This window comes from Fulmarus glacialis, unplaced genomic scaffold (genome assembly GCF_000690835.1).
Source record: "Fulmarus glacialis isolate BGI_N327 unplaced genomic scaffold, ASM69083v1 scaffold37269, whole genome shotgun sequence".
NCBI lineage: Eukaryota > Metazoa > Chordata > Aves > Procellariiformes > Procellariidae > Fulmarus > Fulmarus glacialis.
Window position 1 is genome coordinate 1 of NW_009233245.1, and position 16,154 is coordinate 16,154.

The 16,154-nt window shown below is 38.1% G+C and overlaps 1 protein-coding gene across 1 annotated transcript in view; it reads right to left on the bottom strand.

Moving 5' to 3' along the window:
* Positions 1 to 832: 832 nt before the first annotated feature.
* Positions 833 to 16,154, bottom strand: part of LOC104082228 (guanylate cyclase soluble subunit beta-1) — a gene marked incomplete at its 3' end in the record, with an annotated part of 16,746 nt that continues 1,424 nt past the window's right edge. Inside the window, exons 3-5 of the mRNA XM_009585259.1 lie at positions 11,265 to 11,462; positions 2,398 to 2,628; positions 833 to 949 (exon numbers count right to left, since the gene is read on the bottom strand). Coding sequence (XP_009583554.1) covers positions 833 to 949; positions 2,398 to 2,628; positions 11,265 to 11,462 — 546 coding nt within the window. The remainder of the gene's footprint in view (positions 950 to 2,397; positions 2,629 to 11,264; positions 11,463 to 16,154) is intronic.

The following is a 16,154-nucleotide window of genomic DNA, read 5'->3' on the forward strand; positions in this document are numbered from 1 at the left end:
GATTCTATGAGTCTATGATTCTATGATTCCATACGTGTTACGCACCAGGCCATGTACATAAGTGCCTTCACTATGAAGGCAGTCAGGATGTTTGGAATAGAATTACAGCCTACATTAAAACCCAATTAATTTCTCATTTGAACTCCATACACTACCTGTATTTGAATAGTGTGATTTGCTATCTCAAAGATAAAAAGTATGGTATCTTTTTTTACGTTCATGTTCATAACTTCTTGTTTTCTTCTGCATCATTTCTTAACCACAGTTTGACAAAAGTATTGCCTATTCTATGAAGTTCTATCTGTGCCTGGGAGCATCTCTAAGAAGTCTTGTTAGTTTCTCTCAGGTACAGTTTTCTATAAATAAATAGGCTCCTTGAGATAGTAGGTGCTACTCTACATGCTGCATTCGTTTGTATCACCCGCCTCCTCTCCTGCCCTCTCCAGAGAGAAGGACACAGAACTGTGTATGAACGTATGAGCCCAAGCAAGAACACATTTCCTATTTGTCTCCCATATTGTTATGAAGCAAAAGTAAGTGTAATTGCCTTTCTACATTTACTTTGATACAATGCCATATAATGGGTTGGCCCCTTGCAAAGAAAGCATCAGACATGAAGTATATGTACTTCACCATCCCTATAAAGCATTCTACTTAACAGCTACACATGAATTCACACCTGTGACTTTTTCTTGGCTCAAGACTGAAAAAGCACTGAGCATACTACTGTGCAAAGAATTTTCTCTGAAGACTTCTGAGCTTTCAGCACTTCGTCTTATCTCTCCAAAGCATACTTACTTAAAGAAAAGCCAGGTGAATATTCTCTAGTTACCTTGGTCCTCAGTACAAAGACTGTATTGATATGTGAGAGGATCCCATGGAAACTAATATCAATATGAGGCCGGACCAGGGAGAAAACTGACAACAGACTGCAATTTCCTGGCTGCAGCTTGAATAAAAAAAAAAAAAAAAAAAAAGAAAAAAAAAAGAAAGATTGTTATGTTTTATAATAAAAATATACATGGAGTAATCATATTCAATTTGCTTAGATGACAATACTGAATGGAAAAGAGTACGTCCTTTATGCATTTCTCCATTAAAACACAAGGTTTTAAAATTAATTTTAAATTAGATTTTTTATATCAGAAGTATATTGACTTCAAAGTGCAATTCTAGTCTGCAAGATGACTTTGTAAAATTGTTAGACTATTCACATTTGTTATCTTTCAAACTGTTCCCACTCTACAGTAAAAAAAAGCCTTCCAGTGTTTTGCTCCTAAGTGACCTCTTTCAAACTCCCTTTTCAATAAGCTATGTTCTCTAAAGCATCAACTCTGATAAGAAGGATTCTGATAGCCATCCTCAGTAGGCTGAATAGTTAGTTATAGCTGTTCAGTAAATACCCTTGGGAAAAATCTGGCAGAGCTACTTACAAAGCTCTTTCAAATCTTTCTGCAAAATTCGGAGAGAAATCACCAAAAACAAATTGCAGAAAAAAGCAAGTAACGTAAAATTGCATTTTAAAAGTATGTCAATGATTCAGAAATAACATGGTATGTGCAACATTAGCCTACATAATTGTAAAGATCATTTGATGTTTTCATCATCTTTACCTTTTGCTTCTCATATTACTGCTCTTACCTGTTGCTTATTTTTAGAAACACTGTCAGCTCTTTCAGGCAAAAACTGAGGTATCCTATTCATATACAGAATACATAACATTAAATGGACCTCTGAGTACTCTTTTACTGTAAAGGGAAATTGCAGCAGCTGCATTCAGTTCAGAACACACATATATATATCTCACAAACATAATTTGGCTCATCTTAGTTAATACTCATGCTTTTGATGCACAAGCCAAGAAAGTATACCACAATTTCTGTTATTCTGCTCTTCAGTTATTGTGCATCTGACAGCTTAAGTATTTGAAGGCATTACTGTCAAGTAATATAGATAGACTATGTACCTGCTGCTACACTATACAGTAGTATGGGCAAGACCATCTCCTGAACCCCACGCCAAGTTGCATTGTCTCACATCCACTTTAAAGAATTATCTGCCACTTTCATAGCAAATGTATCTTGGAGTGAGCTACAAGAAAGAATCAGGTATCAAGCTAACACCTGAATTGTGGGGGTGATCAGGTTTTCTCTGCTCAAGTTTATTCTCTTACTGCACATGGACATGATAATAAGGAACAGAGCTGTTGTAGAATTAGGGCTATTTTCACAGTCCTTTTTCAAACAAGAGGAGCACAATGTAGTAAATATTATACAGTTACACAGGAATGCTGATTAGAAAGAGAATCCTAAATCTATTTTATTAATCTTTCAAATAAACCTAAAGCATCTAGCATTAGGAATCTCTATGATTATTCATGTAAGAGAATCATCTAACCTGTGGAAGGACTCTGTATATAGCATTGCCACACTGTGTGACCACCAGATCTCTGTCAAATATTATGTGGAAAGGAAAGGCCTTGCAGAAAGTATAGGGACTGATGCGAGACTCTTGGGTACCATTTTCTTCAAATCTGTCAAGGTCTTCATAGTAGTCCTCTTCTTTAGACTCTTTCTCTTCAATTAAAAACTGAATGTGGTCACATTCTTCATTTCTCTGTTGAATAACCTAGAAAAATGAAGGAAAAAATGAAAAACTGAAAACTCTGCTACTCATTAATAACTGGAATGGTACCGTGAAGACAGGAATACATTTAGAGCAGAAAGATAAATTCAAGAATGATATCTGCATCTTGAAAAATATTATATTCTAATAAAGTATTTCTGATTTTAGAGAGCCTTTATAACTCCAGGTGAATAATTATGCCTTTGCTTAGCCACAGTTGCTCTTTGCATGAACAACATATTGAAGATCACTCAGATACAATTTGTAAAGCCTGAGTGAAATGCACATCCTGATATCAGGGGTCAAGGCTCAGGTAATGCTTGCTTTTACAGGTACGTACCAGAAAACAGGACTCTCCTCTCCCCTTGAATGAACATGTAGCAAGTCTTGAATTACACAGACCACTTGAATTCTTATTTTGATGAAAGCTGTTTGCAAGGTCTATAACACAACAGCAAACAGTGCTGACCAGAGGATGAGCATGTCACAGTCAGCCAGAAGAAAGGTGGATGGAACAGATGTTTGAATATACAGTCCTTACACATTCAAGCAGCGATGACTGCAAGATTAGGACCAACGGATAAAACTAAAAGCAATGACAATCTTCTCCAAGCTGCATTCCATATTAAATGAAATCACAGCAAAACCAGTGTCATCTACATCAGTTGAATCTCAAATAAGTGTCTTGAATATAGCATTTCACACTTCAGTAATTTTACTCAAAGTTAGTAGAAAATATGAAATTAATAGGGATTATTTTGTTTGCAGTGAGAGTCATGTATTGCAGTATAATTAAAGCTAATAACTAACAGAACAACATAATTTACCTTGAGAGCCCAAATTCACCTCTTCTCAAGCCTAATTAGATTTAATGACTGGAACAGAACAATTCTATTTACACAGCATTGTTCAGCAGCAACTTTCTGGAACATGTTGCACCTGATTCTACTTGTAGAGTCTGATCCTAAAGCCACCAAAGCAAAAAAAGACTACTTAAAATCTATAATGCATCCTGATTCTGCCCTTTGCACATAGTCTAACCACAGAGATTAACAGTTACAATATGAAAACAGAACGGATATGCACAAACCTGCACTTGATCCCTAAGGTGTTTAGTTTATTAAATATCTCTCCTCCACAACTGTCAGCCATGCTAGCTGATCGGTTGGGGAGTGCTGATTCCTTTATTTGTTCCTCTACAGATGAAGGAGTATAAAACAACAAAACAATATTTTATTGCTAGATGATGCTTAATTTAAGAAGGTAGCGTTCCTTGATCTCCTATTTGACTATTCATTTAAAGGAAAGAGAGGCCTTTCTGGAGAACAGTTCAGAGCAGGAGCCTGATTTAGGTGCTCTATACCATGTGCTGCATTAGACTTCTCTTTCTATTGCATACGTAAGTAACTCAGAGAAAGATCAGCCTACTAAATTTACCAGCTAATGTCGGTACCTAAAGCTGGATGTATGAACAAGTTTGAACGTTAATGATGATAAAACCTAATTTCCTCAAGAAACTGTGTTCGTAATCCATATGGCAAAGAGAAGTGGGAAATTATGAGTTAATAAGAGGTAAACCTCGGAAAGAATACATGGTGGTCATTTGAGGAAAACAAGTTATGTGGGTTTGTCTAGGAAAATGGAACATAGTAGATAGAGTCCTAGTTTTCCTCTGAATTCAGGGTTTAAAGGTTCTCCATGTCTTCCTCTTCTTTTAAATCATTACCCTTGAAACTGTGAGAGACTGTGGCCATACTGAGGATTGATAGAACGCAGTTAAAGTCTTAGTTCTTACTGTCTATCACTCATACACACTCCCACAGGTTTTATTTTATTATTACTATTATTGTGGCCACAGACAGCTGAGATTATACACAGTAACGTTTTTCAAATTGTGTAGAATTATCACTAGAATTGATCTATGCTTCCAGACCATTTCCAGTCTTGGATCTCACTTCAAAGAGTTGCTCTTGCCACAACTGGGAAAAAAGTGCATACTTTGGATGAAAACCTTCTTCATTCGGCAAAGCAGTCCTAAAATTCATTTTTAAAGATCTAAAAATTTTTAAGGAAATGTTCATATTAATAGCACATCACCTTCCAGAGATATTAATATTATCACCTAATGACCATCTTAGTCACTGCATACTAGTATTCTGTTACCAACCTGCACCTGTACTTACAGGTTTTTTCCTGCTACCATGCAGCACCTAACAGATTTTTCATAACTTCACATCTTTTTCTGTTTATTAGAAATAAATGATGCATCAATAAACAAAACTCAAGTGTTGGTTAAAAAACAAAACCTGTAAAAATAGAACTGCTACATGCTTCAAGACATTTAGCTAGGTTTGAGACACGACCTTCCACGGATCATACAAGCTTACACAGTGATGAAGTCAATCATCACACACAATGTGCTATTTTCCGAACCTTTGTAGATTAGAACTGTGTCAGTAACAGTCCAAAGCTGCAAATTTCCCAGGCATCTTCAAGTTCATTTGCAACGCTATTTTGACCAGACCCCAGGGCATCTAGAAATGCTTGCTGTACTAGTGCATCACATTAGTGCAGCAAATGAACAACAGGCCAAACACATGGAAATGTGTCAGATCTACCAAGATAGCACACGCCTGGTAAACCCGATATGCTGTGGACGTGGCTGGTTTACTGAATTTGATTCTGGTCATCCATGCACAGACCCTTATTAACAGAAACTACAATCATACCCCTCTCCAGGCTAAGAAAGCTATACTCATTCATGCTTAAATAACTTCCCATTGGATACGTAATTTCATGATGTCTTTTCTGCTCACATCATGTATGCGCTATCTAATCTTCCTATCTCATGATTTCATCCACCTTGTCAGCAAATTTAAGATGAGCACTTCTGGTCATTAACATAATATGTTAAATTCTGTCCCTTCACCCCTGTACCTACAGATCCAATCTAAATGGCCAGATACTTATCTGGCATAAACACCTGCCCTAGATACTCTGCAGTAAGCTTAACTAGAATAGAACTTATCTATTGTTTCATTCTGCAAGTGAAGTTTGCAAGCCACAGAATTTCAGTATCATTTAAATATTATTGAAGAAGCCTCTGTTAAATGCTTGACAAATGGAAGTTCAGTGACAGAAGCAACAAAGCCAGGAATCAACTCTAATTCTTGCTTCCCCTGCGGTCTTAGCTGGTGAAGTGACATCAGTTCACTACGTCTAAAAGCTCAATCACCATAGTAACTGCAGTTGAAAACTGAAGGGGAAAATCACTCTCCTAGTTTCAAATAGAACATATAACATCTAACTGCTAACCTGCCTGTGCTTTCCAGAAGATGTATCTTCAGAGTTTGTCCTTGCTTAGCCAGGTGAAAAGTCACACCAGTATTTCACGGAAGGACAATTCAGAGAACAGTTATTTTAAAACGACTTTGTGGTTTAATATATTTGGTGAGCTTCACACAAGATATTAAATCAAGCAGTATCACTGTGATATAGCATTTATAACGAACACATGCTATCTGTTAAACTTTCACTGAGGTATCTACAAGACATGACTCAATTCTCTAGATACAAGCATGTCCACAAGATACGCTCATTTCTCAGCATGGGGGAGAGACAGAATGTCCTTGGACATGGATCTTTTTCCATCAGATTGCGAAGATTAATATGAAGTCAGGTTTTTGCCATTTAAAGGTCAATACAGGATGAAATTCTTGATCTCTTCTGATCAGAACTGACTGTGCAAAGCTACTTGACAAATTTCACTGCAGCTGTTTCAGGGTGATCCTCAGGCAAAGCAGTTCACTGTGGAAACGGTACCACTCTTAGCTTTGCACACGCAAAGTTGAAACTGCGGGGATGTCTCCACCTGGCAGCTGGTTTCAAGGCAGAGACTCTCACTGCACCGAACCTCTGAGCCTGGAGCTAGTGAAGTTTTCTGCTGCCCTTGTGTCCGAATTACCTTCATGCACAGCTAGCATTTTAATGTATGGATCAGTACCGCTTGTCCTCCATAACAAGTACCTAAGCAGTTTTCAGTTCAGCTCTCCAGCTGGTCGCATTGTGGCTTTGCTTTTTTATATTGCCGTTAGTAATGAGACAGTCAGAAATTACCAACTTGTCAAGGATTTCCCCTGGCCTTTTCTCAGTTGATATTGTAAACCGTCTTCGCTGTCTAAAAGAAAGATTTTGATAGTCTGCTCTCAGATAATAACAGAAGTGCAGAAGTCTGTTTTCCCAATAGATTTTTGGGCTTTGTGGGATTGTACAACATTCTTCACTGACCCATACCATTTCTAGCCTTGAGGGAATCTCTGTCCTAGCTTCACCTTCACAGGTCACCCTCATTTATACACAAACAACCTCTGACAAGTGAAGCAAGAGGAGGCATAGCCAGAAGGCTGCTAGCAGAGATCTCATGCCAAAGCTGGTCACCAGCACCATGAAGATTTTTAGTTCTCATACTGAGACTGGCAGAACTTAAATATTCTTAGTGTGTTCTCAAAGTCAGCAACAATTCTTGGGACAATACCTGCTGCAAAAATTATATAGTCTTAGTTCTATTTAGCTAGAAATTACCATATCAGGAAAATAAGGCAAATTGGATTTGAACTAATTAATCAATTAACGTCAACTTAGGCTTTCCTGAACTATTCAAATGGAATTGTGAATCCAAGTTCAAAACAAATTGCCTTCCTTTCAGTGCTAACAGAGTTTAACAGAGACAAATTGAGACCTTTTATTTTTTTTCTTGCCTTCAGCACACACATACCCTAGGTGTTAAAAGAAAAGGCACATTTCCTGAAGGACACCATTCTGGAAAAAAAAAGCCCTAAAGCCCTACTGTATTTCAGAAGAACATGTATATATATATATATATATGTATGTATATATAAAACAGTTTTCTGTGTGAAACTGCAGAAAGGTGATAAAACTAAACTTTTTTTTTCCATTTAGCTATTTCTCCACCCAAAGAAAGAATTTGGGACAAAACATGAACAATGTGTTTTTCTCAATATTTATTTTTCCTCTTGTGATCATGAGATTTCTTAGGTTTTCTCTGCAGGTTGAGGGAGGTGATCCTTCCCCTCTACTCAGCACTGGAGAGGCCACATCTGGAGTGCTGTGTCCAGTTGTGGGCTCCTCAGTACAAGAGAGGTATGGAGCTACTGGAGAGAGTCCAGTGAAGGGCCACTAAGATGATTAAGGCACTGGAGTATCTCTCGTAAGAGGAAAGGCTGAGATAGCTGGCACTGTTCAGCCTGGAGAAGAGAAGGCTCAGGGGGATCTTATCCATGTGTACAAATACTTGAAGGGAGGGTGCACAGAGGATGGAGCCAGGCTCTTTTCAGTGGTGTCCGGTGCAAGGACAAGAGGCAACGGGCACAAACTGAAAAACACAAGAGGTTGTGTCCAAACATCAGGAAACGCTCTTCTACTGTGAGGGGGACTGAGCGCTGGCACCAGTTGTCCAAAGAGTTTGCAGAGTCTTCATCCTTAGAGACAGTTGAAAGCTGTCTGAACATGGCCCAGGGCAACTGGCTCTAGGTGGCCCTGCTTGAGCAGGGAGGGGGTTGGACAAAATAACCTCCAGACGTCCCATCCAACCTCTGCCATTCTGTGATTCTGTGTAACCCATGAAACAAAATCTAACCACTTAATAAAAACAGTATTATTGTAAACAATTAAGATCTGCTACCACCTTCAGAGAAACAGGTAATATGTAAGACAAATTCAAGCAAAATTTCATGAAAATACAGACTTAGAAGCATGCATTCTCTCAAGCAGATTTATGTAAGCATTTGTTCTAAACAGCTGCAGAAGAAAAGTGGATAATAAAATATTAAACATCAAATTGCAGATATCAACTTTACACAAATATAAAGAGAACTGCAGAACTTACTAAACCAGTCCTCTGTTGGATCATTATGTAAATGCCTTGGATAAAGAGATTTGGAAGGACAACTTGAGAATCTCAGCTCTGTTCTTGCAAGTCGGAAGGCAACTCCCATAATATCAGAAACTTACGGCTAGACACTGAGGCTCTTATCAGTTCCAAAAAAAAATCTTCCTTAAGCAAAATTCTAACTAAAGTCTAAACGAAAAATTTTACAGAAGAGGCATTTATTGGTCCACAAAAACTGAGGGGATGAAAAGCAGCTCCATTGTTTTTCTGTTCTGTGCTATTTCAAATAATGCATTACTAAGTCTGAAACATGAAAGCATTAGTTTACCAAATTATGAGGCAAGGGATCGAGATGAAAGAAGTCGGTCAATTTTTTAGTCCTGTTCTCATTTTTTTGAACAGTGTAAAACTAGCCAGGTACCACAGTGGCAGACTTACTCTGCTTTAAAATCCTCACTCTGTACCATTAATGATTAATAATTGACCTGTGGAGTAATGGAGGGAGACTTTCATTGTCTGTGTGGATAATCTGCAAATTTTGGCACTCTCACCTTACAGAAACAAGTAGCTAATTATTCTCTGCTTATCTACCACTGAAGTTTGTGAGTACTTGTGGAGTAAAGCACTATTTAATGTCATTGAAGGTGTCAAAAGCTAGGCTTCATTAACCAGCAGAGACAAGTAGTAGTTCAGGGTTGAGGGCACGACTTTCTAATAGGGACAAGGGAAAAAACAGGGTAACACACAAAATAAAACACAGACTATATGCACTTTCTTCACTTTAGAGGTAATACTAATTTTTAGGCACCTATGTGCTTTTGGCTCAGTCTGGAAGAATAGTTTGGATTTAAATTAAACTTTGTGCTCATTTACAATAGGTTTGGCCAACACTATTAAAATTAAATTTCTATTTAATTACAATACAACAATAAAATCTCTAGAAAAGCCTAACAAAGTCAAAAGAAAATGAGAAGTAAATTTAGAATCAATATTTAAAACTCTTTGGAACATATATGATTTATGAGAAGTCCTAGATGGACATCAGTACTGTCCAATACAATCTTCTCAACAAAGTAACATTCAGAACATAGTTTGTCAAAAGTTTGTTCTGGTAGCTGCTTTGCACAACCCAGATTTCTCCTCTGCCCCACTGATCACTTTTGTCTCTGCATAACCCCTTGACTATGCTAGCAGAACTTTCTCGGACAGACAGAACACCAAACCACATAAAGGAACAGATGTGGGTAAAAATAACCCAGAAAAAAAACCCTGTTATTTTGAAGCCAGTTCATTTCCTCAGGCTAGTTTATTTTATAGCTTCAAAACAGCTGGAGAGACACAGCTGAAGAAGCTGTCGTAGGACAAGCTTGAGCAGTAAGAGAAGGGAGACTGCATAAGCCACCTGTCCTACCAAAAGAAATGCTTGTCAAGCAACAGCTTCAGCACTCTTGCAGCCAATGTTCCAACATGGTACTCCTTGTTTGTCTCAACACTTTGAATAAACACGGACCTAAGAAGAAGATTGTTTTGATTCTGTTGCATCCTTTGTATCTGATTACTAACACCTGCTGTAAAAGTTTGAACAATGGATTTCTACAAAGTAGAATCTAAACAAGGACATCAAGTATATCACCATCACTATACAGAACTAGCCATTCACTATAAACCTGAGCTAGCTTGTAACAAGAAACCTAAAAGGCAAATACTCTGATATAGCAGTACAAATACCTTTGTCACTGGGTTCCTTGTAAATCTCTTACGTAAGCAAGATCGTGTTTTTGTGACACATTCATGACACTGGAATGGATTTTCTGAACAAGTATACAATGAAACTGTGCTAGAAATGTAATATGACTAGGGAATAGTTAAAAAAAAAAAAAAGAATGCTTGCTGTACCTGCTTCTTTTTCTACTTGATGAAAAGTATTTTATATCAGTTGCAATACTCCTAACACCAAAAAACTTTTATTTGTTGTTTTTCCCCAGATATATCTGCACCTTGGATCAAGCTCTGATTTTATACCATTACATATGCAAGGCCTGTTCAAGTAAATCTTTCTGTTGCTCTGTATGGACACAAAGCAGAAGCCTCTTTCCCATTTCACAAGTGACTTTGCACACATGATGTTATGTAAGCTCTGTGACTGAGGAACGTTTTTCCACTTGTGGGGCTGTAGGTGTACATCCATCCATGCTCCCACACAATGGTAGTATGAGACCCACAAACACATCTTCGTTCTGGGATGGACCTGGCATGCAGACTGGGAGGAAAACACTCTGCTCGCCAGCCAGGCCTCATCAACGCACATCAGCCTCACAGTCTGCACATAGATGAAGAATCTAGGACACAGAGACAAAATGTTCATGTTCTCACAGAACACAGCAGACAGTAAGAAAGATATGCCAAATATAAAATAAAGTGGAAAAAAGTACACCAAATAACCCAGTACCTAATTTCTGTACATGTCATCTCCTTTGAATAAGGCGATATTGTTCTGAACTGTTGCTGTTTGGGTCTGTTTGCAAATTAGTGCTGGCCTTCTCAGCAGATGGCTGACCTGTCCTTAAAGCAACACAAATGATGATGGCTCTTCCTCAGTCAGTACTGATGCCACTACTTCACAGAGGATAGCAACAATGAAAATGATTGTTTGCCATCACTTCACTTTTGATTTTCTTGATTTTGTCCTAATGACATAAACTTCCAATGTGTACATCCCTTCAGACATTACCTTCATATCTATTTCTGTACCGTGGATCTGTTGAGCTACTGTTTTGATGATTCCAATGACAATATCCTGGAGACCTTCTCTTTCCGAATAGTAATGCAGAATGAGTCCCTTCCCCTTCTCCGCATCAGTGCATCTAAAGGAAGGGGCTCGCATACCCGGGTAAATAGTAGCAAGGTGGTCATGCAAAGCATCCAGGTTCTGGAAGAAGAAATTAAAAACATGATTATAAGGCATTCACTTATTAGTTCTGAAGAAAGTAAGTACATATTCTGTCTAATCTGAACATTTCCTTTCTCTGACTGCTCACACTCCCTGTGCATTTGCCTTATTATTTGTATAACTGTCATCATAGCAGGCTTTTCAGGTAGCTCATGATGTTCTTTCCGTCTACTGTGGCAATATTTGGACAATGAATGGCATCAAAATTAGCACTATTAAAAATTATTCCAGATAGTAAGAATTCATGCTTAACTATGCTGTATTTTGAAACACTCCAATGGTTAAAGACCTTGTGTGTATTACTCAATCCTGTACCTCACCCACTGTCATCCTTTCCAAATTCTAGTCCCTATAATCTCCTCTTCAAATGTGAATTTAGGTGTCTGAATAAACATGAATCTTCTTCCTTATTCTCAATGAAACAAGCTAGTCCTGACACCGTAACAGTCAACCCAAGTTTACAGGGCCTAACAAAGTCTCAAATTTTAAAGTAAAGATTTAAATTAGAAGACCAACCTCAAATACATACTTTCTTTGGGAATAAATGAAAAAATCCACAGAATACATAGAATATATCACAGCTGCCGTAATAATGTTTCAGAACAGGTTATTCAAGAAAGGGAAGAAGTCTTCTATTTTTCCAGTTGCTGTCCTGGACATCTTATGTATTTAACTTTAAATTTTGACCAGACAAATTGCTATCTGGAGAGGAAAGCTAAATGATAAATTGATAGGCATATCTAATAAGGACATTAAAGAGAACAATGAGATCAAAATCACACTTAGTACACAACGCTAGCTCCAACTTCGATTATGAAGCAATTATCAAGGCTCCAGTTTGCTATTTACTGTATATTGACACAGAAAGAGCAACCTAGAGCAATCTTGCTGGATAGTGTTGCAACCCACATAATTATTTACCTATGTTGGAAAATTCATACAACTCCTTGACATCCGACGTCCAGAACATTACTGCATATTTTAAATGTTGTTCTCCTACCGCCTCAGGTAACTGCTGGCACCAGGCTTTGCATATTGTTTTCTGCCAGCACAAAGAGAAGTGAGGTGAAAATATTTTCAATGTGCTGTCTGGGCCATCCTCCATCTTTCATGAGCATCTGTCGATCATCAAATTTGTGGAAGCATACGGAACTTGATTTCATGTGAGTTGTGAAGCGCTCGAACAGCTGCCTCTTCTCCTGGGAGGCCTCCAGAGGAAATGAGACTCTTAGAAATTAATTCCGTAGGATGCACTCAGCCTGGAACTTCCTCCTTCAGTTTTTTAGTTTGTTCCAAATTCATGTTTTTGTTGCTATATCAACACCTCCAAATTAAAGCTTGAAGAGGCAACAATCTGGGAGTCAATTCATTCCAGCTGTTAGTGGGCATTCAACTGCAAAAAGTATAATGCTTGAAGGCAAATTCTGTAAGAACTTTGCAGGGTTCAAGACAATGAAATTGGAAGAGACTGCTTTGAAAAAGTGTGGGTGAGAAAAGAATGAGAGAGCTGACTGGCTCTGAGAGAGTGCCCAACAATCTCCTTAATCAGGTGCAGAACTGCTCTTTCAGTACACATGCCTCAGAAACAGCTGGGATATATTGACCTTTTGGAAAAAAACTCTTAAGGAGATACATGGGAAAAGATGATAATCTTGCAGTTACACAGTCATCAACACCTGAAGAATTTCAAAAGGAGTTTGTTACGGAAAATGGCCAATGTCAAGAACAGAATTTTTATAAGATGATTGTCTAATTATTAACACTCAAGTCTGGCAAAAGTGTTGCTAACAAATGGCAGTAGCCCCATTCTACAAGACCACTTTGCCACCCTACTACCCCACTACTGACTTTGTCCAAGCAGTGTCACAGGCAAGCCCATGTGATATGCCCTTCAGTCGTGACTCTCTAATCATCCAGAGTGGGGACTTGCCCCAGGATGTATTGCAGCTGCTTTCCAGTCCCCAATGTGTCTTTTCTCTCTATGCATACAGATTATGAGGTGAGCGAAGAGCTTATTGTATTCAGAGCCTTGCTACAACACGTAGTCAAGAAGTAGCAGAGATGTGCTTCCAGACCAAGGAGCTGAAATCACTCCCAGATCTTGTCATTTGGACATTGTCACTGTCACTCCCACTCCTATTTTTTGTTGTGTTTGATCCATTCTAAATTGATATTGCAGCTTCTGGAAGAACAAATGTGTCTTTTTTCCCCGTTTGTTCACCTGCTATGGGCCAGAGGTGCAGTCAGGTACAGACAACAACAGGTTAAGCTCTCTCCCTGAATTGTTGGCTCCTACACTGCCCAGATGTATGCCAGAGCTTGTGCTGGGACTAAAGACATGAATTCTAGAGCTTTGTAGAGAGTGATCAGCTCCATGGTGAAACACAAAGGGATCTCCAAGCAAGAACAAGCAGTGATACTAAAACAGGCACATCCTGGCCTGTCTAAAAGCAAAAGAATTGTGATTGGCACCTGAAATACAAAGATATGCTGTTCAGCTCTGTGTGGTACAGAGCATCTGGAAACTTTTCTAAAAGAGGAATTAGTCCCCTGAAATTTATTGCATTGCAATTATGAACAACTAAATAGCCATGTAAATGATTCCCTAAATGAGAGAACCAACCACTACTCCAATGTTTGATTTTCATTCAGTAGAAAGCTACTGAACGTAACATATGGGTTTCTTAGGAGGTATCTCTCTTCACGCTGCTTCTCTTTGGCACAGTGACTTTCAATATGATTTGCAATTTTCCAGGCCTGTGTTTTTCATAGAAAGTATAAATATTAGATTTAGTTGCTCTATCTTTTTCCTCTTTCATGAAGCTTGAAGTACCTGTGTTTCATCTACGAATAAACTAAATTTTCTCTGAGATGTCAAGGGTAACAGCATAAATATGAGATTTATTTTCACTTGCTTTAAAAAGCTGCAGCCCTCAATTATTTTGTATATTCCTGGACGCAGTACAGATTTCAAGAAGCACCTTTCGGAACTCTATTATGTATTTTAAGAATTTGACAAAAGTTCAGCACATTAAAACCAATCTGCACCTATTTTTGTAATAGGTATATAAATTAGTTTCCTGACCTAATCTGACTGCTGGAAGATGCAAAAATAATAAATCACGGATAACGTTGATTTTCCATCATAATAAAAAGCTAAAAAGTACACTTCTGGCACAGCTACTAATACATTAGTCCTGTTAAAATTTACAGAAGTGTATAATAGCCAATGTCATCTGTTAACACTCAAATTCAAACAAAGCAGCTTAAAATACTGTCATTAGAAGAATATAAATGTAAGCTGTTCACGCTTTTATAGAGGTTTGGTGTGCACTACAAACGCATCCAGTCTTTTCATCATCACACATGGTAAGGAATGGAAAGAGACTTATACTATATGAAAAAGGGGATGAGGGAAAGGAATAGGAAAGGACTGGCCCATCCATGGGTACCCAAAGTGATGGAGCAATGGGCCAGCTATACCTTTTTTTCCCTCCTCCCCTATTCTTGCTCAACCCTAACCGCAACTTCAATACCTGAGTCATGTTCAAAAATTACATTTATCTGACGGCTTGCTTTGAGGGCAGCCTGTGAATGAAGCTATGAAATACAAAGGACGTCACATCCCATAGACAGACAACGGTATATAGATCACACATGGTATGCACATGTTGGAGCATACACACACCCTGTCTGTCTGCCTGCCCAGCAATTACAGTCCATGGGACTTGTACAAGAAATCTGGGTTGACTACATTTAGGATGCTCTGGAATAATCCAGGTTTTGGGGCAGGTAGTGAGACACAGAAGTAAATATTCCAGTAATCCAGCAAACTATGCACTCTGCTCTTTCCACTTATTACTGCTGGAGAGATTTTAAGGGAACAGATGACAGTGAAAATCAATAGAGATTTGACACTCAGCTTTTGGGCAAACTCCCGTGAAATCTTAATCAGTTCAGTGTTTTTAAACTCATTACAGCACACAGTTCTTTCCAAGAGTGATATGTATCACAAATCTTAAATCCAAAGTGGTTTTTTGAAGTGAACAATTTTCAGGTGACCAAAAAGGTAAGCCCATTTTTTCTAGAAATCACACTTCAGATAAGTCACATTTCTTCCATGCTATTGAAAAATTGTTTTCATTTTCTTTTGTTTTACACTGCAGTTTTACAGTGCACTGTTCCGCAGTTAGGAAAGCACAAAAATTGACTTAAACACTGCTGCTCTATCCCACCCTCAGTTCATGGATGAAGGATAATGTCTTAGAGATAAGCTGTGTATGAGCCCTAGCTCTGTACATAATGTACAATTAGAAATAACCAGTATCTATAATTAGTCAAAGAGAACTTAGGAGAAGAAATATCCCACAAATCTGAAGACCATATTTTCTGTTAATATAAACAAGGTAAGTCTTTTTACTTAACACACAGAGACAATTTGAATTGGTGGTTTTTTTCATGTCTCTTGTACTCCATACTTCAGTTACATATGAAAAATCCTGTTAAAAACTTTCCTTTGGAATTTCAAATGAAATTTCAGATTTATGAATGCTTCTGCAACCCCAGCTTACCTGCCTTCTCACTCTTTTTTTATGAAATTGAATAGTCAAAGATGCTATGGGAAAATTATTACTCTATCAGGTAACTGAATAATACATTAATTGAGAGGGA